This window comes from Phasianus colchicus, chromosome 5, assembly GCF_987193195.1.
Source record: "Phasianus colchicus chromosome 5, bPhaCol1.hap1.1, whole genome shotgun sequence".
In the NCBI taxonomy this organism is placed as follows: Eukaryota; Metazoa; Chordata; class Aves; order Galliformes; family Phasianidae; genus Phasianus; species Phasianus colchicus.
The window spans coordinates 18,753,596-18,777,370 of record NC_143440.1 but is presented as its reverse complement, the minus strand read 5'-3'; the positions used below and the strand labels follow the sequence as shown (position 1 = coordinate 18,777,370).

Sequence of the window (23,775 nt, the reverse complement as noted above, 5' to 3'; positions counted from 1 at the left end):
TGCCTGTACTCTATACCTTTGAAGAGAGTAAGGAGAAGTTGCACACCCCTCAGCTTTATCTGCCTACCCTCAAAAATTTATGTACTACATTTTCTTACTTTCCTGAGTAGTTCCTGTTCAGAGACACAACCATAATAAAGCAAGTTGCAATGTGAGATCAGATTTGTGTTTACATCCTCTCTCAAACACATAAATACTTCTGCCATTTTTCACTAATTTTGAGTGTTATTTTCAAGCTATAATAAAGGTAGCCTTTATTACATCTATGCCAAATACCTGATCCTGGAATTAACTGGCATTTCTTACTCACAAGAAGCCCCAGTGGTGTCTACCAGCTTAGCTCTACAGCTCTCTTTGCTCAGATCTAAAGGACACACATTTTAAAGATGTGGAAAAATTTGTTTTCAAAACTAAAATTCATAGAGATAAAAATGGAGAAATTCAGTGGGAATTTGAAGCTGACTCTCAGTTTTACTTCGCTCGTTTTCTGAAGAAAGGAAGAAGATGCAGCTGAAATTCACATCAATCTACTCTCAGGACTGTAATTGTTCCTTTCCCTGCTGCCAGCTCCGTCCCTCTCCCAACAATGCTTGTGTAGAGTACCAAAGTACTTGGCCCAACTTCCACCAGGTCGTAGAGCCATCTCTTCACATCCTGAGGATTTTGTGCTTGCTTTGTGGCATGGGGAAAGAGCAGAGGAAGGAGAGCAGCAGTTTAGGGTCGGTTTGTAATTTGACCTTGCCATTAGTAACTCAAGGGAAACTTGAATGCTTTCAAGGTAAAAGTAGTCTAGACCTCAGGTCTCCAACTCCCTGGTACATGATCTAAACTATAAAACATATTTGTCCCCATTTTATACAGAATGAGATTTGTTCAGGAATTGCCCACTTTGAGTGAAACTTTGGCCTCTAACCAACCTCCTCACCTGTTAACCTTCAGGCAGGGCTGGAAACCCAGTTTCTTCATTGGGCTAATCCTTCCCTATCAGTAAACTTGGAGCAGGCTAGTCTGCTGAGATTTATGGCTTTCCCACTTGATGGCTAATTACCTGTGAGTAATTATATTTCTTTACCTACAGATGTTTTTGGAAGATTAATATGTTAAGAAATGTAAGCAGCTTTGTTAATTATGTGTTCTTACCAGGATAGATGGCAATTCCATACCTGTGAGTACAGCAAAGCAGTGATGCAAAGCTGTGGTTAGCCATTCACCTGAACACTGTCTGCAAGGCTTCAGAAACGTAGCAGCTGAAGGGGCTGTGAGTAGGGTTTGACTTCAATGTTGGAAATGGCTTGAGAGCTCATAAATCGTTCTGATGCATCAGAGTTATAAATTATTCTGATGTTAAAAATAACCGTGTTCCTGGAGGAACATGTGAGAAACAAGATGATTGCAATGGTCTAATGCTAAGGCCTCTAAATCGTTGAGCTGGAATTTAAGGTTAATCTGAAAAAAAATATATAAAAAAATAAATAAGAAAAATTATTGCTGTTTGCATGATTATGTCGCCTTCCTGGTCTCTGAAAAGAGATGCTTTTCAGGTGGAAAAAATGGCTGGCATGCTCCCAGTAAAAAACCTCGGTTTTACTGGGCCTTTTTATTTTTGACTGCAGAGGCTGATGGTATTCTTTGCCATACAATACATTCAGTGGAGAACAAGTCAGCAAGTCTTCACTGAAGCCCATTCTTAATGTGTGTTCATCCCATTTCTTACCACCTTCTAGCCTTCACCTGCACTTAAGATGAATAGTATTGCACTGCTTGGCGGGGTGATATTGCACGTTGCTCAGAAAAGACTGGCAAAGGATACCTGATAACCTGCCTATGGGATGGTCTCACCTTAGGAAGCAATTCAAATTCCATAAAAACAATTTCTGCAGCTGATCTGCCAACTTACTTGGACCTGCGCACATCACTCAAAAGCATTTTCTTCATCTGTTCCCTACCTGCCATTTTACCTTAGCTTGTATCTCCTATACTTCAGCGAGAAAACATGGCCACTCTTCTTAATTTAGAAGTATGGAGCAACTTTTTTTACTTGTAGAGCGAAGTTTGCTTCACTATACACGTCTAACTCTTGCTTGGAAAAATGAATTTCATTAAGCTTTTAAGTTTCTCAGCACAATACTTTGTGTCACATGTTGATTCTTCTTCTCACAAACATCTTGATGGATCCATTAGCTGTTTTTTTGCATGAACTTTCTCATACGTGTGGAACTAAGCAAAATGAAAACTGTGACCTTCAAATCTGTGCAGCTAGCTAAGTTTACATGAGCATGTGATGTCTTTGATTTTTGGAACCAGTTTCCTCATGGAGGCTAATACAACAGCGTATGGAGCTCTTTGCTGCTTGCATAACTTATCTGCATCAGTGTATTTTGGCTTTAGCTGACCCACAAGGTTATGAAAGTTGCATAGGGTGAGTGCTAAAAATTCTTGTTACAAGTGAAACCAATCATTCAATAAGCAATGCTTAGTCTTATGTAAAATATACCGAAGTCAGAGGGAGTTAAAGAAAACATTTTCCTTGGCTACAAGTAGCTTTGAATCGGGATGCATGCAGGGTACTGAAAACCAAGGAGGAGCTGAAAATTAAGAAGCCATTTTACTGGTTTCTTCTTCCGAAAGGCCTGTTTGGTTAAAAAAGGAGGAGAAAAAAACTTTCTTTTTTTCTCTGCTGTACTAAAAATGGCATATTGTGTTTGGCCATGGAATAAATAGTACTCAAATGTGAAAAGAATTGAATCAGAGCTTGAATGAGATCCATGTAAATTTTAGGACATAGTTTCTTCAGTGGCAAAAGGAAAAATGTTTACTTTGAAAACGTCATAGGAAAATATAAATGTGCTCCAGTGATTAAAAAACTTGAGGAGAGTTCAGACTGCTGAGGTAACAAGACAAAACGTAAATTGTTTTATTATCACTTATTGGAAATGGCAACAGCCAAAAAGATCATTAACAGCTCAGCACTAGAGAGCACTGAGGGTTTAAAATAGAAACATATCTGTGCCTTGACTTGAGACTTATTCACCCTTAAGCTATTTAAGACTGCAAAATATTTGTAATACGGTATCTTAGAAACACAGTGACATCGAAATCCAGAAGATTCAGACTTGTACTGTCAACACAACAGAGTGCGTGTGATTTCCTCCTCAGATGTACCAACTGAAATTCTGCTTTTTCCACAAACTTTGGTTAGCAAAATGCAAACACTCTATTTTAGCAATAGTTCTACATAGCTACTTCCAGCTATAATCTTTCCTACTATTCTCTTTATCTGCAGCTTCTTGTCAAGACCTCTGCTCTTTGATAGTGATTTTCCTGTTTGATACACTGCATTGTTTTGTTTTAATCAAAAGACATTTGTACTTAGAACTTTTTGGCAGAAGTATGTCAAGCACAGGTTTGCATGCAAATCATAGGAAGTCATTCACAAGATGAATAGCTATCCCCTATGGCAGCTGCAAGTCACATCCAGCTGCTTTCAGTTATTCCTTGGTCACTTCCAGTTCTCTGCTTCTCTGTATTATCTTTCTCCCTCCCCCCCCCCCCCCCCCCCACCTCTTCCATTAAATCCTTATTAGCATAATTCTTCTCCAAATTTGTCATCAGTATAACCAGCATTTGTTACTACTTGCATCACAAGTAGAAAAAAAAAACCCAAAAAAAAGCACCAACCAACCTTTCAGGAATAGGAACAGAACTGCGGTGCAAATCTTTATGGAAGATCTTCTATTCTGTATCTTCTATTTCATGAACTCAGCTCAACAGTTATGTTTTTAAGAACCAGAAAAACCAAACCAGTTGCCAAGCAGGCAGTGATATACCTGCTCCTACAAAAGTTACTTAGAATGATGAGAAGTATTATTTGACACAGATTGTTGCTTAATTCAAAGATGCATCTTTTGAAGAAAAATAAGGTCTCACCTTTGTTTAGACAACAAACAAATCCAAGCACAACACAAACCAACTGCAGTGCTTGACAATGTGGTACATAGGACCTAAAAGCTTACAGCTTTTAGGAACTGGTTTTCACAGCCATAATCTTAGAGTTCTTAGCTACCAAATAAATTCAATTACAGTTAGAAGTATTAATATTTTCTGATAAAAAGGAAGAACTGGAATGAAGAATCACTCTTTTCCTTCTCACAGCAAAGTTAGAAAGGAAAAGACTGGAAAAGGCAAGTGAGGTTCTGTACCCAACTCTATTGCACAAATCCCACTGTCCAATAAGAGTGGCCTACAGTGCAACTTCAGGTCTGCACTCAGGACACGGCCCAAGGGATCACTGGGTTTCATTCCTTTAGTTTACCATTTATATTTTCTTCTAATAATTAATACATTTTTCAATTTAAATGAACAAAAAGTAGTACTCTTGTGAGCTCATTTCAAAAGTCTTGGTGAAAACTCTTACAGGTTACATTCTGCTAAATGCCTAAGACTGACATCAAAAGAAAATTAAAGCTCCCAGATTAAGATCTGTCATTGTGTGTGCACCATCCACGTCTATGCTAGAAGCCAAACCTCTCTTTGTGCTTATGGAGACAGAAACACCTAAGGCAGGATGCATTAGATTTCCAAGTGGGGTTTGATGGCACTCTGACCCAACCAGAGCACACAGACTTGCACACAGCAACCAGAACACAAGACTTGCAATCTCAGTTGTCAAGAAGATGTCTATAAACACAGAAGTCAATATCTGCAGAAAAACCACCTGGTTCTGGTCTCTGCAGTCCAAGTACGTAAGGAGCACTGCAGAGTGTCAACAATCCATTTTTTATGCAAACAAACACAAGTTACTGTATTTCTCCAACCTAGCAGTACTTGTAGTTGCACTCAGAGCACAAGGAGGACTGGGAAGTGAGCCCACCCCACAAAGCAGCTCTGGCATGTTTAAGTTTATTTCAAATAAATGCTCAAAGAAAAAAAAAAAGGAAAAAAAAAAAAAAGAACTAAAACAGATTTAGTATATATTTACTTTTCTTAAAAAAAGGATTCCATGAAAGTTTTATAGTTATCTAAGTAGTAATACAGTTTTTATATACAAAATTCCATTTCAAACAATTTACTGTACAAAAGAAAATATAAGCCACTGTTACTATTTCATGATTTCAGCAAATAATGAAAATTTTTGATAAGTACGTGTTCAGGATATAGTTCTACCATTTACAGGAATGTCAGTATTAAGCTGGGACACTGTCAGATCAGTATTTACAGATGAAATTCCCTTAAAGGAAGTTCCATAAAATGTCTCTTCAGAATAGGTAGTTCACGTTTAGCTTTCTTCTAGATCTTTTGGGCTACCACGGAATGAGAGAAAGAACGCTTGTATAGGATTTACAGACAAAATTCTGCTTAATTTATTTGCACTTATTGCAGTCCACGGGCCTGACCTTGTAAATACTTACTGCCAGGCTTAATGCTTATAGTGTGAATAAATCAGGCAGGATTTGGCCCTCTTGGATTAAGCTATCATAAATTACAAATTTAAAAAATAGTGACATTCCTGCAAGTCAAAATACAACAGAAACAAGAGTTAACAAAATATAAGCCCTTTATTAATAAAAATCTTTGGTTGGATCAATATTTTAAATAGCTTCAAGAATATTTGGTTAATACCATTTTCTTTCTTCCACATAATATCTTTTCTGGTGCCTTTTTTGGACAGACTACAGAAAAATATCAAGTTTATCACATACTTTAAAACAAATAAATATATCAAAAGCTAGATATGGCTTTTTTTTTCTTTTTTTTTCTTTTTTAGTTCTGGCATGAATCTTTAAATTAGTTTGGCAAAGAAAGAAGGAAAAGAATAAAGAAACAACTACTGAAAACAGTCTTGACATTTGGTTTTGTAACAAACCATACAGTAGTTAGACTTTAAAGAAATCTTTACTTTTTATTTTATTCTTCAGTTTTATATTCATAATGCAAGCGCCATGGACAAGACAAAGCGATAAAAGAAATGAGGTTAATTGCACCAATATTATTTGGAAGTGCAGTTCATCATTTGACAAAGCAAAACTAAAATGTACTATACTTAAAAAGAGTCGAACCGATGAGAATTAGATAGACTTCATAAGGAAGGATTTTAGATTTCTATTTAAGGAAGCTCCATGTATAAAAGATAGGGTATTTTAAGACAAAAGAGAAGTTATGTAACTAACTGAAGGTCTGGTCCTGTAGCCCCAGTGCAGGCTAAACTTCCCTTGAAGACACTGAGCGGTGCATGTTTTGGATTTACTTTTCCAGCATAGCCTCTGGGAAATGCCATTCAGCAGTACAAAGTCTGCAAGGGCAATCGGCTCCCTTCTTCTGCAGAGGACAGAGGGCTACAGAGAAAAACCTGACTAAGAAGGGGATGTGCTAAAACAAAGGGAAAAAGGGACTCCCCTCAGCAAGAATGGTGTCTGCATATCAGGCAGGGCAGTTGACTCATAGTAGCTCTACATGTGCTCATTAATTCAGGGCATTTACCAAAATGCTCCATAGTAATCGACCTGCTGGGAAGATCTCCAAAATTGTGCTGCTGCTGCCTTCCTATGGGTGAGGAGCCTCTGGGGACCACTCCAACACAGTGATGCAGCCTGGGGCACCGAGGTAGCTTCCGCCACATCAGTCGTGCATTGGTAAGGAGGTCTTTTCCAGATCCATTTTCCTGATGCTTGTGAAGAAAGCAATGCCCGGCGGAAGTCTCAGGCATGCAGCAGACAACCACATGTGCCCTAGGCATGTATTTGACCCTAAAACTCAATGGGAGCTTTGTTTCAGACCTGCAGGTTCAAACACAGATGTCTGCCAGCAGAGCTTAACCGTATCTTTGACAGCAAGTAAGTCTGATAAAATTTACATGGTTCCTCTCCTGCCAAAAGGTATACCAGGGCACACTCTAATGCTGATTTTGCATATGCTTTATAAAGTTTCCTGACAGAGCTGCAAGCCTCCAAAGTATTTTAAAGGGCTCCAAAAATATTTTAAATTAGTAGTATTACCATTATTTAAAATTTAGCTTTAATGATTTAGTTATTAGCCTAAGGTCAAATTCTCAGAGAATATCTCTATCAAGACATACTAAGTACATCTTTATTAATGCACACCAATGTAAATAGTGTTATCTAATGATGAAATATAAAAATTCCCTGCATTACTGCTTGTGCAAAAGAAAAAAATAAAACACATTATCAGAAATAGAATATGGTCCTCCACATTTGCAAGAAGAGCACTTCTCACAAAGATAGGAGCAAAATGGCAGCACATCCTTCAACATGCAGCAGGTTGTCCATTATTAAGTCCTGCCCTTTATGTGATGGCTTATGTACCAGTGGAATGCCCCGACACACTCAACTCCATCCTCTTCTATACGTCAACAGGATACGAGTGACAGGAGGACAAGCTCCCACTGTGGCTCAGGGAGAGTCTGGGGCTGTGATTGTTACAGTTTTCACCTTTTTTCTTGTCCTTGTCTTTCCAGGTTTCCATTTGCAGCTTCCCTTGCTCTTCTCTCATAAAGACCTCCACCATGAGAACCTTCTCTTTATGAATCTGCTGACTAATGTCCTTGGGAATGTCTGGGATAATCCAGTCAACAAAGTCACTCATAAACATGACCAAATTCTGAAAATGAAATTGTGAGAAAATGTCAGCCTGGGCAAATGAAAGGATGACTGTAGGGGAAGGGGTCATTTCACTGTAGCTGAGAAGGAAGAACAAAGAAAAGACAATATTTGAATTGGGCTCAACTGCATGCTACAAATGTGATACCGAGCCAAATTTACCTCAGTTTCCTGTTCATATTAGAAATAGTGAAAAATACCAGGTGCAGATCTTTATAATTTATCTACAAATATTGTTAGAGCCATTTAGAAATCAAAAGGAAATACTGGACCTGATGGAATTTTACATCAGCAAGGCAGAAGCAAATAAGGAAGAGGTAAAAATGATGAAAACTGGCAAAAAAAAAAAAAAATCATGAAAAATTCATATTTAAAATCTTGATTCCATGAAAGGGAAACCTTTCCCAAACGTTTCCTAAAAAAATAATAATAACTGAAACAAGATTAGATAAGGTGGGATTAAAACACTTGTATCACAATAACCAGTTTGATTGTTGTGACTGAACAATGTAATTCAATGAAAAATTACCAGGTTTTGCCATGTTGTTCAGACATGAAATAAAATACAACTGGGAAATCTTGGAAATTTCATTTCTTGGCTTGGTCTAGAAATTATTTTGAAGGAAATTTATGTTTCTTCACTGTAAATGTCTTACTGGAAGGATCTAATTAGCATCAGTCTTGTGTTCTCCCGTTCAGTAAGGTCATTAAGTTGCTTCTGCATTAAACCAATTACGAGAATCACTGAGAATGAAGTAACCCACTGCTGGGGGACATCTGGGACTGTATGGGAGGCAGACAGGTGAACAAAAATGGGCAAATTCCTTTGATTTTGCAAGAAACAGCTCTAAAGGAAGATACTTTCTTTGGCCTAATAACTATTTCCATAGGTGGCTTGCTGTATTTCGCTAAAGAAATACGACAACTCTTTTTCTTTCTCATAGTAGAAGTGCCTGCAGTCATAACATACCTGGAAAACTATCACAAATGCTAATCTTGCTGCTAGGACAGCCCAGAAATCCTTTGAAATGTCATACTTATTCTCAGACCAGGGGGGTTCTCGATAATCTTTGTACCTGCAAAAAAAGACTCAGTAAATCAGTGATGTCATTCAGTATTAACACTGAATGTGTCAACAAGGAGTTAACACTGAATGGCTGAACAGTAGATCTAATAGTCTAAAAGAATGTTCACTTTTACAGTACGGCTTTGTATTAACCTCTCACAAACAAGACACAGCTGAACCTCCCACAGCCTTTAAGTTTTATTCAAAATTAAAAGTCTTCACTCTTAATACCTTCTGATTATAAATAATATAAACTCTAATTACAAATAAAATAAACACTGTATAAAGACAGCAAACAACACAACTCAATCCGGTTTCTTTTTTGTTGTTTGTTTTGTTGTTTGAAATAAGCTTTAAATTAAACTAAATTTGCAAACTTATTTTTCAGCCAAACTTTAAAGAAGAAAATACTGATGTCAGGTCCATAGTGCGTGCTGTGCTACGTGCTGTTCTACTGCTTCATGATTGGCAAAAGATCACTGCCAAAATATAGACAGAACATGAGAATTTACCCTTAGCTATAGCTTCAAAAAAAAAAAAAATCTATGAGCTAATCAACAATAACCTCTTAGGAACTGGACCAAGAAAAATACATTTAAGTTAAAATACAGCCTCCTGTTAATACTTAGGAAGAATTAGGAACCCCTGTTTTCAAGTGATTTAAAAATCCTTGGAATGTGGGAGAAATGGAAGAAAGAGGGTGGGATTAGAAAGTAGAAAACTGCCATTTTTACATTGGACTGCGACAGTAATACACCCTAACACTTCTCTTCTGTACGTTCTGTGCTAAAAATGTGTTTGCCTGCCTAACTTGGCCTCTGGACAAAGATCACCGGGAGGAAGTCGGGAAAAATTAAAAATAAGCTAAGCTAATATATATGTAATTTTGGTCGGTTCTCTCATCTCAAGGTGAATTTTCTGTTTAGCATTCATTCAGCATTCTGTTAGCATTTAGCATTCAGTGCAAGTTAATTTGCTACATCAATTCATAATGAATACAAATTAAAAAAAAACTATAAATGTTTTGGTTTTTTTCCTGGTCAGTCTGTGTAATTTTTCAGTGTATGTATACTAGAATCATTTTTCTTTTTTTTTTTTTCTTCCCTCCCCTTGTTTGTCTGTCTCCTTGCCACCATTTATCCCTACTATTTAGTCTTTCAGTTTTGCTGTTCCAAGTGCTTCCATTTGGCTTTCGTCCCCAATTTATAAGATTGAAAACATTTGTTTTGAAGATGATGCATATCTAAGGAAGTGTAAGCAAAGTATGCATTTCAGCATTTCAAGCAAGACTGCTTGATAAGCTGAAATATGCAAACAATAATTTGCCTTTAGCAATGAAAATAATATGTAGAAATTGTTACAGGCATGGATATTTCCTGCATAATCACACTTTCAGTGGGTCTTAAATTCCACTGCAGATCAGGCTGCTATTACTGTCATCAGCAATTGCTACAGAAGTTGGAGAGTGTGAAGTCACAGTCCTCCAATTAGAAGGCTGTGATATAATACCGTGATTGACATCATTTTATTCCCTTAAAGTATCATTATGCTGTTTATCATTATTTATCCCCTTTCCTGAAAATACATTGTAATAAAAATCTTTGTAGAGACAAACACTGAATTTGTTAATGCTACTTTCTGTTTCCCAAAATACACAGTACTTCATATTCAGGTCTTGTGGTTAATCTGTAAGGCAACACTTTCAAGGTAATGGCTCTATTCAATATAAAAGTCTACCAAGGTGCTCTAAAGGTGTTGAAAATACAAGGGACCAAAGTCTACCCCAGGAATATTAGAGTTTGTCACGTTCTTAGCTGGTAAAACTTAAAATTAGTTGTTACTCAAGAGAATACCTGCATATCTGAACCTCGTAGCCAAGTTCCATGGGGTCGTTTGGAGCTGTTCCTGCTTGAAAATCGCTGACATTAAAAGAGGATAGTGTATGGTTCACGAAGCCATGCATGGTGCCATTCTCACTGTACATATACAGGTACACGAGGCGTGGAATGAAGTCGGATGTGAATGAGATCACAAATGCCTAAGCCATAAGAGTAAAGAATGAGCGCAATATTCAGGCACTGTTTAAAGTTAACAACACACTCAACTATGTCTTGCTCACACAGCTCATACAAATAAGGGGCTGTCATATAGGGGTTGCTGCAGAAACAAGGTGGAGACTGCAGCGGGCAGGCCCCTAAATGGAATATTAACTGCTCTAACAAGGTAGTATTTACTGCTGACACTTTTGAGTTGCAGGGCATGATATTGAGCAGTTCCACGTTGACTACGATTTGTATGTGGTAACAACCTGAATTCCCCAGAGCATGGAGCTGCTGCATCCCAGCATCAGGGCAAAGCAAAACACACTGCTGTTTCCTTGTGCCCCTATGACAACTTGACCCCTATGCATTTCATGAGGTCCAGTTGATTTATTTACACGATTTCCTTTTCTGTTCTGCAAACAACTTACAGTGAGTTGACTCTCTAAACTCTTACTGCACTGCGAAAGCCCATTAATTTTACATATTCTTCAGCTCCACCGGGGTAAAAGGATAAGCAGACTGAGCCAGTTTTATTTTTATGGTCACAAAAGTTCCACGTTGTTTGGTTATTTTAAAAGGTTTTGTAAAAACGTCATACACAAAGTGCAGGACAGCCAAGTGAACGGACATCTTCATAACTCTCGCTGTTCTTATTTATCATTGTTGCAAAACGTTTTCACTGGCATAAGTCTCGTGTACACGTGGAACAAACACAGTACAAAATGTTTTACTTGTTCTGTGATAAAAAGGGACAGTGCATAGGTCAAAGAAGGAAAATAACACTGGATAATGATGAAGAGAGACTACAGGGGAGGAAAGAGAAAAATAGAAAAATTATTTCCAAAGGAAAAGATGAGAAATGGTAAAGACAAACTAAGGCAGCATCCCAGATACCCACCAGAATGGTTTGGCCTTAAAAGAACAGACACCTGTTGGCAAAGCTAAGGGATTTCCACTCTGAATAATGGGGAGAAAAGAGGAGAGCCCATGGACATGTGGCTGTAAGCCCTGCACAGCTGCTATTGTGCTACATTAGAAACATGTTTTCAGCTTGTCATTCAACTGTTCTTTTCATCTGTTGCCAGATGAAGGTGACAGAAGTGGACTTATATTTATTTAGGATATTAGAAATGAATATAATGGAAAGAAAGTGAGAGGGAACACAACTTTTCTGAAGAATCAAGATGCTGTGAAATATGCCAACATAAAGGTAGGCTAAAATTTTTCCAGTGGAGAGGATATTCAGTGCTGAAGTAACTAAAAATATCTTCATCGATTATCAGTGCTATCTGAGTGAGAGCATTGCATTTTGAGGCCAGGTTGTACTCATTTTTTCAGTTCTCCCTATTGTTCTGAATACTGAAGTTTGGCCATTTTCTGTCTCCAGTGCACCACTGTGCAAAACTGTCTCAACTTTAAAGTAACCACTGGATCCGACTCTGTCATATTTTAGCAAAATTCTGAATAGTTTACTTTCACTGAATTTGAGAGATTTAAGCTGAGATAAAACTAATGGAGCAGAATGGTGAAGCCAGCCTATTGAAGTAAGATTTTATTCATGCAGAATTACTTACATTTATTATGACAGCAAGCTTTCCTATTCCCCGGAGGATATTGTACCAGATTCCTAAGGAAAGAGACAAACATCTGAATGCTGTGCCAGTCATTAAAATTAGATAAATTACATTTTTCAGATAACAGAGTTAGGACTGTGCCAAACTAGAGTAATATTGAAATTAAAAAGAATAATTTGTAAGAGACTAATTTAAGGACCCATAAAGCAAAGTGATTCCAACTCTGTCTTCCAAAATTATGCTTAGGTACCTATTTCTTTAGAGGTCTGGAGGGAAGGGGAGGATTGGTCTGCTGCTGCTGTACGACTACAGAGCTGGGTTCCAGCCAGATTCATTGCAGCTTTCCAGCTTCAGGAATGAGTTGGGATAAAAGCCCTTCCAGGAGGGATGAAGGGACATGCTTACCCACAGGCATTCAAGTCTTTTCTCATTCCCAAGTCTATTTCTCCAGTCCAGTCCAGAGTTACTAAACACAGAAATTTTTGCTTCTGCAAGAAAACTGCATTGCCAGGAAAAACTGCTGGTGTGCAGAGCCACGTGAGATATTTCGCCACTGTATTGATCACTTTGCTTTGAAAAATGACACTGTTTACCTAATAAAATATTCATCTGGATTTAAAGCACTGGTCTTTCTATTTTGAAAGCAAAGCCTTGGTAAGTTATGACAGTTCACAGTTAAGCCACAGTATAATGTTTTGAATTGTCCTATAAATGTCTTCCTGTTAATGAGACCAACTCAGCACAATAGCATCCTGCCATCAGTCCAGGAATAAACAAGCAGAGAGTGACAGCAGCAATGAGCACTTACCTATGTCCTTTGCTCTGACTGCTACTGGTCTCCTCAGCTCTGTAACAAATTTTTTTGCATCTAAACGGATTTCAATGATGTTGTTCAACAAAGCAAACAGAGGCGCCAATGGGAAGGATGCGACAAACAAAGTTACAAATCCAAACTGAATAACTGAGAAGAAAAAAAGAATGTCAGTGGATTGATTTGTATTTATCAAATGTATACACAGTCATAGAATATCCCAAGTTGGAAGGGACCCATAAGGATCATCGAGTCCAACTCCTGACTACACAGGACCACACAAAAATCTGATCATATTTTTAGAGAGTTGTCCAGATTCTCCAACATCATCATGCTGTTTTCCCAGATTCTAATAAGACAACACCTGCTGGGAGAATAAATTGCATTTTCTTCATCAGGCAGATGTCCAGCAAGGCCAAATGACCACGGAAACAGGGTTGTCCCTAGCACAACTTCACTACAGCAATGCTGGCCCTGCTGCTCACTGCCTCTGTGTCCCTCCAGCAAGGCAATGGCAAGGGGATGCTGTGCTGCAAAAGGATGGAGTCCTGCTCCATGCAGGCCTCAACTGTGGGAGCTATCTGGAATGAGGAATGTGGGATGACAGCAGCTCTTCTGCCACCTGCTGCCTCCCGCTGCAGCATGAGCTCCCACATAGGATTGTCATGCTCCACGTGGCAAGGCTTCAGCTCTTGCTAAGCCCATTGGAAACTCTTCTGAAGTTTATAAACCTTCTGCATGCCAGCCCACTCTCTCCGTGATTATATGTGCCTGTTCTTTTGCTAGCTTTTGTGCTAGCTTTGTTCTTCATATTGCATTCATCACCCATCCTAATGCCTGCCCTCTCTGTGTATTTATGGAGAGAGATTTACATGTCCCTTGAACTGTTGTTCCCCACCTCAAAGAAACCAAGATCTTTTCCATGCTCTCCTAACCAACTCCCCCTTCCTCCAGCCACCTTCACAGCCTATCTGCCCCAGGTGAAGTTCTCCCTTCAGAGCAGGCGACAACAGCCCATGTGGTAGCCTGGTGCTGTGCCCCTTACCTGAGCCTCAGAAGACACATGACCAATTCCTGTCTGTCCTGGACATAAACTACTCTAAGTTATTCTAATTCACACTATTTGCTAGGGAGGCCAATTTTTGGCATTGGCATATTTCATAATTCTTTTCCATTATTTTTGCCTAGTCACTCCTGAAAACACTACATAAAGTTGCTTGTCTAAGTCTGATACTTCAGGAACCTCTGACACTGTCAATAACAGCATTAAGAGGAATAGATTTCTCAGCTTCTACAGGATTTTAAGGAGACAAGGAAATGCAGCTTCTGAGCCTCAGTAATGCAGAGCGTGATGTCCAGTGCTTAAATTCCATATCAATCACTCAAAATAATGCCTTACTTGCAAAACAATATATGTGATCTGTCAAGTTCAACCTGGCCTATGGTCAGATTTCAAAAAATGGAACAAACCTGGTGTGAGAATAGACAATGGAATCTCAAATCTGAATTAAACTGATTATTTTTTTTTCCACTTAAGGTGCAACAAATGATACAATCTGTCTCCCAATCTCAGGTTTAATTTTTTAACAGTAACGTGTAGCATAGCTTAAAAGAAAATATCTAAAATGTAGTGCTAAAGAAGGGATCATGGTCACCAGATAGCATAATTCATCCCTGAAACAGGCCATGACTGGCCAAAATGTGCTACTGTCCTAGACCATACAGACCACGTTTAAGTTCTGCACCATATCCACTGTCCTCCAAACCTACAGTTCAAAAACCTCAGTTCCCATCCCGTTTAGTTAGCATAATTCATTTAAGACACCTTCTTTTCATAACACTCACTCATTTCCATATATTCAGGAGTAAGTCCAGAAAAAGGCTCCAGGTTATAGTCTACTTCATAACGCTGCTTTTTTTTCATGTGCTCTTCATGGTCCAAGGAGCGCCGACGCTTTAGTTTCATGTATCTTATGAATTTCTTCATTTTTCTGGGGAAAATGGAAGTGATCCAGTTAGCATGCCACTCTGTGCACAATGCCCACTTTTCAGGCGGATGAAGAACAGTAAGTTTTTTTACATTAACAGACACAATGAGCTCCGTATCTACTTTGATATAAACTATGCAAGAGCACAATATGCTAAAAAGAAGTACCAATACTCAGTGATACTTCAGGTATTGAAATATGGTTATGGTTGAATCACGTTTAGAACTGCGCCAACTGCTAGCCGGTAAGAAGACAACAGATTTCCTAACTCTTCAGACATGCTCTGCTGGATGTAATGACAGTGATGCTGGTGCAGCTGCAGAGCAGCAAGGACACAGCATTTGCTGTATGGCAGATAGAGGCTCACTGCAAAGGTCTTGCAGATAACCTGCACCAGATTCATATCAAGGGGCTGTGAACACACAGTTTATTGGATACGTTGCAAAAGATGCGTTTGAGAGAGAAAAAAAATGTTGCTACTTACGGGATGCCGATCTCAAATAAATTGTTTTGAATCAGCTGCTTGCCCAACATGATGATGCTGAGCTGGATACACAGCTCCATCAGGCAGCCACCTGGTGCACACTGCAGTAGACAGAGGAAAGGGAGATCAGGACAGCTGTTGCACTTTTGTGACAGGGGAAGAGGATGCTCACACATTGTGCGAGCACAGGTGGGGTGAAATACAATTACCTCTTCCATTCGGAAAGAATGGAAAATGTAGACATAGTCTCCTGGACGTCCAACAAACCTAGAGTGCAGAAGTTAGAATTAAGAACTTCATATCGATTTCATACTTCTAGTATTTGATTCCTAAAGTAATTTGTGTGAAATGCTATGTCACTGAACAGGGCCACCTAATGACTAGTTCTAGAAAAGAAAAGGAAATCAATCATCTTGGAAGTTTCTTGGTTTTTGTTTCAAAAAATAAGTCCCATGGACTGAGCAAGCAGCTCAGTAAGAATGCAAGCCACATGCCCTACAATAGCATGGGTACATCTTGGCAGAAATCTTCTAAGGTATATTAAAAAGGGGAAAAAACAAACAAAACAAAATGAGAGGGAAAGGGAAGAAACATTTGAGAGTAAATTAGTGAGGTAAGGTTAGAAGAGGGGAGGCAGTAAGCTGTGCAGGCTGAGCACCAGCTGTCCACCTCAGCCTTGTTCCCCAGGCAAGCTGCGTGCTGCCCAGCACCCCACAACAGCTCAGCATTGCCCTCTCACTAAGAAATCATAGAGAGCCAGAACCTGACTACACATAGGCACCTAACCTCATTGTTGTTGTGTTAATCAGAACATGTCCCATGGTATCTTTACTGCCACCCACCCCAAGGAATCTTCCTTATCACCCAAGTCTTAACCCTACTTCTGCTGTCTCAAGCAATGAACCAAAACTCTGAACAGACTTTTGTTACCCACCGGCCTTTGAAGAAAGCAACATAGAAGATGGGTGTGTAGGCGTTGACAAATTTCAGAAGAAAAGCCTTAAAGATCAGACGCTCTTCGAAATTCTTGTCAGTTTTTGGCACCTCTGGAACCAATGGGACACATGTAAGAAACATTAAGAAATTGCCCTACCTGGAACATTACATGACCTAATAAATGTGGACTTTGGAAACCATTTTCAGCCACTTTTTAAACAAAGAAAGGTAAAGTAAGACGACCCGCAGGAGGTCAGTGGTAAGCCCTCTGGAATCCCACTGTTCAGCTGCATTGCAACAACTCCAGCATCTGGAGTTGCATCTGTCACATCTGGCTGACCTCCATGACAATCATTTGTAGGATGGACAAGAACTTAACTGAAAAGAATTCTGGACCTTTCATTAGTCATGCTTTTTGGAATTATTTTATTTTTCTGCCTTGCATTCACAGTTTTCCATTACTTGACACCTCTCATGCCAAATAAGCAAGAAAAAAGAAAGCAGTAACTGTGTGATAGGGAAGAGTCAAGGTCAAAAGTAGGTACAGGAATTTAGCTATATCTCTGTCACACATAACTGGATTAGCAATTAGACTTTAAAGCTGAATCCATCTAAGCTTTGATATTTGTCAGTGACTGGTGAGAACTCTGGTCTCCCACTCGAATTCCCTGGGTTTGCTCACTAGTTTGAAGTTAATCACGCAATGCAGTCCATCCAGTACTCTCATTTATAACTGCTCCAATAAAGACCACCTGAGGACTTGCACCTACCGATCTGAGTTAGCCACCTTGCTATGCAGCCATATACTTCATCCAAGAAGATGATGACAACCAAATTGATGATGACAGCGGTGGCAGTGACAGTGACCCTGACGCTGGACCGGCCCGATGGGGTTGCGCTGATTGCCAGTGCTGCTGCAGTGGAGATTCTGTATATTATGACTCCAAACACTATAGCGAATGTCAGCCCCACCTGCAAGTAAGAGCAGCGCAGCCCCTTACAAAAGATTTAACTGTAAACACTCGGTGCAAGACCTAGCCATGGCCTTACAGATGAGGTCTATGGGCCATATCCCAGCCCCAGAAATTGTTTTAAGGCTCCTAATCACTGTAAGAACAGATCCACTTGTCATTTGATCATCAAAATCTCCAGAAACGTATCAAGTCAGCCTGGTGTATTATACCTTCAGAAAGGACTTAAACCTTTTTATCCAACTGCCGCTCTGTCTTGAATTATTATTTCCTTCAAAGTTTGTTTTAAATGATGATGGCTTATTACCAAATGAGGAAAAAAAAAAAAAAGAAAAAAAAAGAAGAAATATGCCATTCTTTCCTTCCTGAGCACTTCCCAAGAGCACTCTCTGTGTGTTTTAAGCTTTGTCCCATCAATTATGACGGTAATCCCCACCTCCATGCCTTCATTTTTCTCTTACCATGTTCAGATATATTTATTTCTTTAGTGGAAAGAGTAGTACTTCCACTTCCAAGAGTAGTGCTAAAGTAGTACTTCAAGCACTTCAATTTCTGTAGAAGTTTTTAAGTTACAAAAAACTAAAATGTTTGAATGTCTTTGCTAGGAAAAAGTTGTTGAGAACCACATTAATCTGATAAATGGTTTCACTAGCATTCTTATCTCTTCTGTTCTTTCTGGTCATTCAGTAACATAAATTTCAGGCTTTGCCGAGTAATGCTTACCATGAAGATAATTCCAACAAAATTGGTCAAGTAGGCTGGAAAACGATCCTTCCATGTCAGCTTCTCTTTATCCGTCTACAATTTGGGGAAGGGAAAGGGTACATTTACTAAAGATAGATCATGTAATTTTGTGCATGTGACAAAAACACAGAGGGAAACAAAGGCTAACAAATACACACCCAGTTAGCAGATGCAAAGACAGAGTGTTTACAGTTACAATTCCACACAGGCAAATTGTTTACTATCTAGGTTCAAACTGGTCAAGCGCCTGCATCGTGGGTATAAATAAAACAGATTTTTCTGTGTACTTTTTGGAGGAAACATGCAAATAGCCTGTCATAAACCATGATGTAAGATCTCTCCCACTGTTAAATATTTTATTTTCCTTTCCCTGGAAAAATCCTTCCTCTTTTTCCCTTCTCCATCCCCAGTCCGTATTCGCAGCTTTGCATTTACCCAACTGGTGCCACTGAAATACAGACTCTACCAAAAAGCTTCAGGATGAGCACACAATTGACAGGGAAGTTCTTGCTCTGTGATGTGACCAACCTCAAATTGCTTCAATAGAAGCAAGTTTTAACTACGTGACCGTCCATGTGGTATCTGACGGACCAAGCTACTGGGAGTTAAGATGCACGTGCGGAGTAGCGATGGTCTGCAGACTATCCTAAATCCCATCAACCATCTAGTGACTCTGCCACAGTGAATTTGGGGATGAAGATTTCATTTAGAGCAGTATTGCTCATCAAGTCTTTCATGAACTTTCATGTCGGGAATTGTTTTTAAACACCAGAAAATAAACAACGAAGTAGCATTACAGAAGATGACGCACACATTTTAATGGACATAAAAATATTACTCAAAATTCTATTTTTATTCCATGCACGTTGCCTTAAGGAAGTGCAAGCAACTCTCTCAACACACAGCCCATGCTCCACTGCAAAACATAACCTCAATCCAGCACAGTACCCCTAAGGTTAGCCATGCAGTGCCATTCCGGATGCATAGAAACAGCAGCTAAAAGAGTGCTGAAGAAACCAGGGGAGGAAGGGAAAGAAACCCAAAACTGAATGTGAATATTAAACAAGAGTTCAACAACCAAAAATAATTGATATGTGTCTTCCATAATTACACATAATTTGAGCTTCCTCATAAGTTTGAATAAAAAGAACCAATTTCACCCCAGCCATGACTGTCTTAACTCTTTGTCTCCATTTGTTTGCTGCCTCTTCTGGAAAATACCGATGCTTCTGATGGCAATTAAAGGAAACAAAAAAGGATCGGGCAATACAGCATTACAAAGCACTGCTAAATTCATCTCTATAGTCTCTATTAACTCTGTATACACTGCAGTTTAGCCACAAGTGAGCACTCTGTTTGTTCAATGCTTTGTGTTGCAGCCTAAGGTTAATAAAAAAAATAACAGCAAAACACAAACTTTTGCCCTAAATCTTGGGATAGGTCAAACTGTTCTGCAAAGAATTTCCCGTTTTTAATTTAGGATTATGCCATTCTTTTCCTTTCCTTTCCTTATGCATCGTTCCTTTGCGATGTGTAAAGGATGTCCAAAGTGTTTGTCCTTTCAGAAGGATGTATGTAATTTTTTAATCAGACTTCTTTTGAAAAAATGTGAGCAAGTTCTGGGCTGACATTAGATAGTTTTCCTTTAACAAAATTTATGAGTTGACATTCAACTGTTGAATTTGAACCCGAACACTCCAGATCCCAATGAAAGATAATTACCAAGTCTTTCAGAAAAAAACTTCTTTTCTCACGTTTCCCAAATTAGCAACATCCATATTGAATGCAGCCCAAGAAGTTATAAATAGTCTGGTTAAAAAAAACCTCTCTCTTTATTGCTCAGCTTTCCTACTCCGATATTTCGAGGTTACGATTAATTGTTTGATTATCCTAATCTTCCACATTCAGGATCTGAATTCCTAATATACCAAAAGGAACAGTGAGTTGCATATTTCTGGTAGAATTCAACAAAGTCTATATTCAAATGTTTTCCTAAGAAGGCAGCTATCTGAATTCTTTTTCTCCTGCTAGGGATTTAAATCAGGTATTCCACATTGCACCAGACAGCTTTCATGCTGCACCCCCTCCATTAACTAGAATGTATTGACATCAGCATCCTGAAAAGGGGCTCCAGCAGTACTTGAGCTGTTCAAAGGAACTGTACTGCAGGTGGGATGCACTCCAGGATGGCAAGCAGCACCTTATTCACATCAGTGTCAAGAGCAAGGTAAAAGCAAAAGTGAGCAATACCTTATCCGGTGAAATATAATGGAAGTTATGCTTTTAAAAGGCAGAAAGTTAATATCAAAGCTGGAATTGGGCAAGAAAACTGGTGTTAGTGCTCCCAATTAATGCTCTAGAAATATTTTTATTTACAAAACAGTCCCAAGACCTAAAGCGCAGTTAGATCCCAGCTCAGGAGCAGGACATTCATCTTCTAAGAGCAGTGTTAAAGCAGTGCCTTGCCTGACCTACACTATCAGCAAAAAGGCAAAAGCAGATGTTAGCATTCCCAGGGGCTTCCCTAAGGCAGCCACAACAATGCCAGAGACTTCCCCACATAGCCAAAACCTCTGTATGAGAAGCACCAGATTTCAGCCCCACAGGTTGACCTGCTGGCAGGAGGATGGATGGATGCTTACAAGACAGTGAACCTCTCCTGAAGCACTTGTAATAGGACGGAGTAAGATGTTTCGTTCTATTTTTCTCGAGTTTTATTGGTTAGCCTAACAGGACAGCCCCTTCAATCAGACAAGATTTCTCAAACCACACTTCCATATCTGGCCATACCACTGAAGCCATTTCTAGGCTTATCTGGGTCTTAAGTATGTGAGTACACATGTATGTCAGGCCTGAAAACATCTGGAATTTAGATGCTATCTCTGTTTTGCTTTTTTTTTCTTTGTTTTATTATTATTATTATTATTGTAAACTATTTCTATTCTGTTTCTCCTGGCTGTGAGTCAGTGCCTGCTATAAATGGCCTTTATCAAAGCTTTTTCTTATAGATGAAAAAATTAATATTTTTACCATACCTCTTTATGTTTGTGTTCTTTCCTCAGTGATTTTTCTAAAACTTTTGCTTCATATTCTGCTCTGGGATGAGCCTGTGAAATAAGTCATATTGAATAAAAAGCCAAGTCACCTGTTTTCAGCATCAGCTAAGTATGAACTGTTTGCAGGTCAATTTCCCAACAACCTCCGTTTTGTAATTGAATTCTAATTCGCTCAATACATTATTTCACTTGATAGTTCATTATACATTTAACAAGATATTAAATACTATATGATTTGCAGTTCTACAGCAGCAATTGATTTGCAGTCATGACTTGCCTGTAGCCCTGTGTACATTATATTTAATTCTTAAGAGAACACAGGACATCCTGAAGACAGGTTCAAACTGCATGACATTATATTTGGATTTCAATGACCTGTCCTTGTGATGACAATTAGATTTTGCATGCTAATTTTGCATTCAGTGACTCTTGGTTCTTGAAGGAAATTAATTGTTGTAAATATGCAAAACCCATTGTTTTGGGATCCCAGAAAATTGTCATCTGGGGTCTTCCCGTAATCCTGTCTTGACAAAATCCACACATTGCAGGAGAGGGTGTAGGAAACACTCAGAAGTAAGAGACAGCCAAAAGATTCAGAAAGATTCACGGCTTCAGAATTGACAATAATTACACATTCACAAAAGATGCAGAATTCACAGGTATGCATTGGATGGGAAACAGAACGGATCTGAAAAATGTCTGAGCAAGTGAAGAGGGGGAGGGTGTAAAGGAAAAGCAATCAGTGGGAGCTGTAAGGGAAATCTGATGCTCAAAAAAAGAAGAGGTGGAGATCAAAAGATGGCATTCATCAGTGGACATGTAATAAAAAAGGTAGGAGCAATTTTAAAAAAAATGTTTTCCAAACCTTGACTGCCTCCTTCAGGAAACCAGAAAAAAAATAAATAAAAAAAAACAACACACACAAAAAAAAAAGAACAAGGGGGAAAAAATATTGATTACTGAACTGTTGCAGATTTATATTTTCACAATTACATGAAACAAACACAGGCGCAGTGGATGGCAGATGCTAACAGAAGATCAGTCCACTCATGTTCCACACTATCTACTGACATTACTGCAGGTACTGTATGACATCGGTGTCCCTAAAAAACACTGGAAGATGAGACACTTTGTTTTTTAGTATCCACTTTAGATCCCAGCTCTTAGCGTGATACTAGCTTAAGTTTCATCAAAATCAGAAATAAGGACACAACTGTATTATCTAGAATTGCCTATACAAAACAAAGGATAGACTGTATTTTATTAACAGCTGCTGCCTTTGGCCACACAAGGTTTTAGCCTGATAGAGCTCTAAACTTGGACGTGAAGGAGATGGCCATCGGAAAGATACAGTTAATCCTTTCTACTTTCATGTGTGCTATCAGCAAGCTGCCAAAAATAAAAGGGCAGTATAGCATGCAGCAAATAAAGCCCCATATTCTCTCCCAGTCGAATAGGTATAATCTAGCGAAGCGCATGGTAGAGCGGCTGCTTGCATAGTGCGCCTAAATATATTAAGGAGGAGCTAAATATATTAAGAGGAGATAATTTAGCAGAAATGTCTGGGGGCGAGGGAAGCAATAACTGCCCAAGGCTCACCCAGCTGCACAGCACCCTGTCAAATCTGTGAGGCTTTTGTTTCAGGGGAACAATATTTGTTGTGTATCTACTTAGGACAGCTTGTGATATGACAAGTGCAGCCGTGCTCCTTTTAGTAACAACAACAGCAATAAATCTGGACAGGCAGGAAGCAGGACAGTGGCCCCATGCCAGCTGTATGCCCTGGCTGGGATGCTGCAGTGCACGGGGTGACACAGGAGACCTGTACCCCCAGATTGTGCCCAAGGCCATGGCAAGATTGGCACTGCTGTCACTGTGCTACAGTCAGGGCAACAGGTACTGTTTGTGAAGTGGCAGATTTAAAAACAAAAAGGTGTAGGGCAGGTCCTAAGCTCAGCATTTTATCTCCTTTTCTTCAAGAAATTCATTGATTTTTTATACCCTTTCTTAAATACACAGACCCCTCTTTTTCTCCTTTCACACTACTTAGCACGTTTATCATAAACCTGACTAGGGATTTTTTTTTTTGGCATACAAAATAAATACCCCTCAACATTTGCATCTCTTCCAATGCCCCCAGTGCTTGTCTGACAGTACCTTCTTAACTTTCTTAACTATTTGTCAAGTCATTACTTGATCTTGCATCATTCAAGTGGAATTTTCAGTGCCTTTTTTTTTTTTTTTTTAAATACAATTCTGTAACTTTATCAGGTTTGATACATTCATTTCTGATTTACAGTGCAAGCTGAACAAAGTTCTGTGGTTGTTAGTACCCTGACAACAGCCAGGGAGTAATGCATGAGCCATATATTCCATGCATATGCTGCTAGGTGTGACCTGGCTGCATATTTACAAAAAAAAAACCCAAAACAACAACCAAAAAAAACCAACAACAACCAAAAAAAACACCAACCAATTGTGATTTTGTGG

General features: G+C 39.0%; 1 protein-coding gene across 6 annotated transcripts in view; it reads right to left on the bottom strand.

Moving 5' to 3' along the window:
• Positions 1–5,000: 5,000 nt before the first annotated feature.
• The window catches only part of ANO1 (anoctamin 1), a 78,195-nt gene continuing 59,420 nt past the window's right edge, over positions 5,001–23,775 (bottom strand). For 4 of the 6 annotated variants that reach the window (XM_031593305.2, XM_090140744.1, XM_031593304.2 and 1 more), the window contains 13 exons: positions 22,151–22,162; positions 21,265–21,336; positions 18,209–18,283; positions 17,285–17,486; positions 16,513–16,624; positions 15,788–15,845; positions 15,579–15,679; positions 14,952–15,097; positions 13,104–13,256; positions 12,296–12,348; positions 10,533–10,717; positions 8,584–8,689; positions 5,001–7,614 (listed from right to left, as the gene is read on the bottom strand). In XM_031593305.2, coding sequence (XP_031449165.1) covers positions 7,357–7,614; positions 8,584–8,689; positions 10,533–10,717; positions 12,296–12,348; positions 13,104–13,256; positions 14,952–15,097; positions 15,579–15,679; positions 15,788–15,845; positions 16,513–16,624; positions 17,285–17,486; positions 18,209–18,283; positions 21,265–21,336; positions 22,151–22,162 — 1,533 coding nt within the window. In that variant the 3' untranslated portion in view covers positions 5,001–7,356. The remainder of the gene's footprint in view (positions 7,615–8,583; positions 8,690–10,532; positions 10,718–12,295; positions 12,349–13,103; positions 13,257–14,951; positions 15,098–15,578; positions 15,680–15,787; positions 15,846–16,512; positions 16,625–17,284; positions 17,487–18,208; positions 18,284–21,264; positions 21,337–22,150; positions 22,163–23,775) is intronic. The other 2 variants (XM_090140742.1, XM_090140743.1) reach the window with 1 other exon arrangement.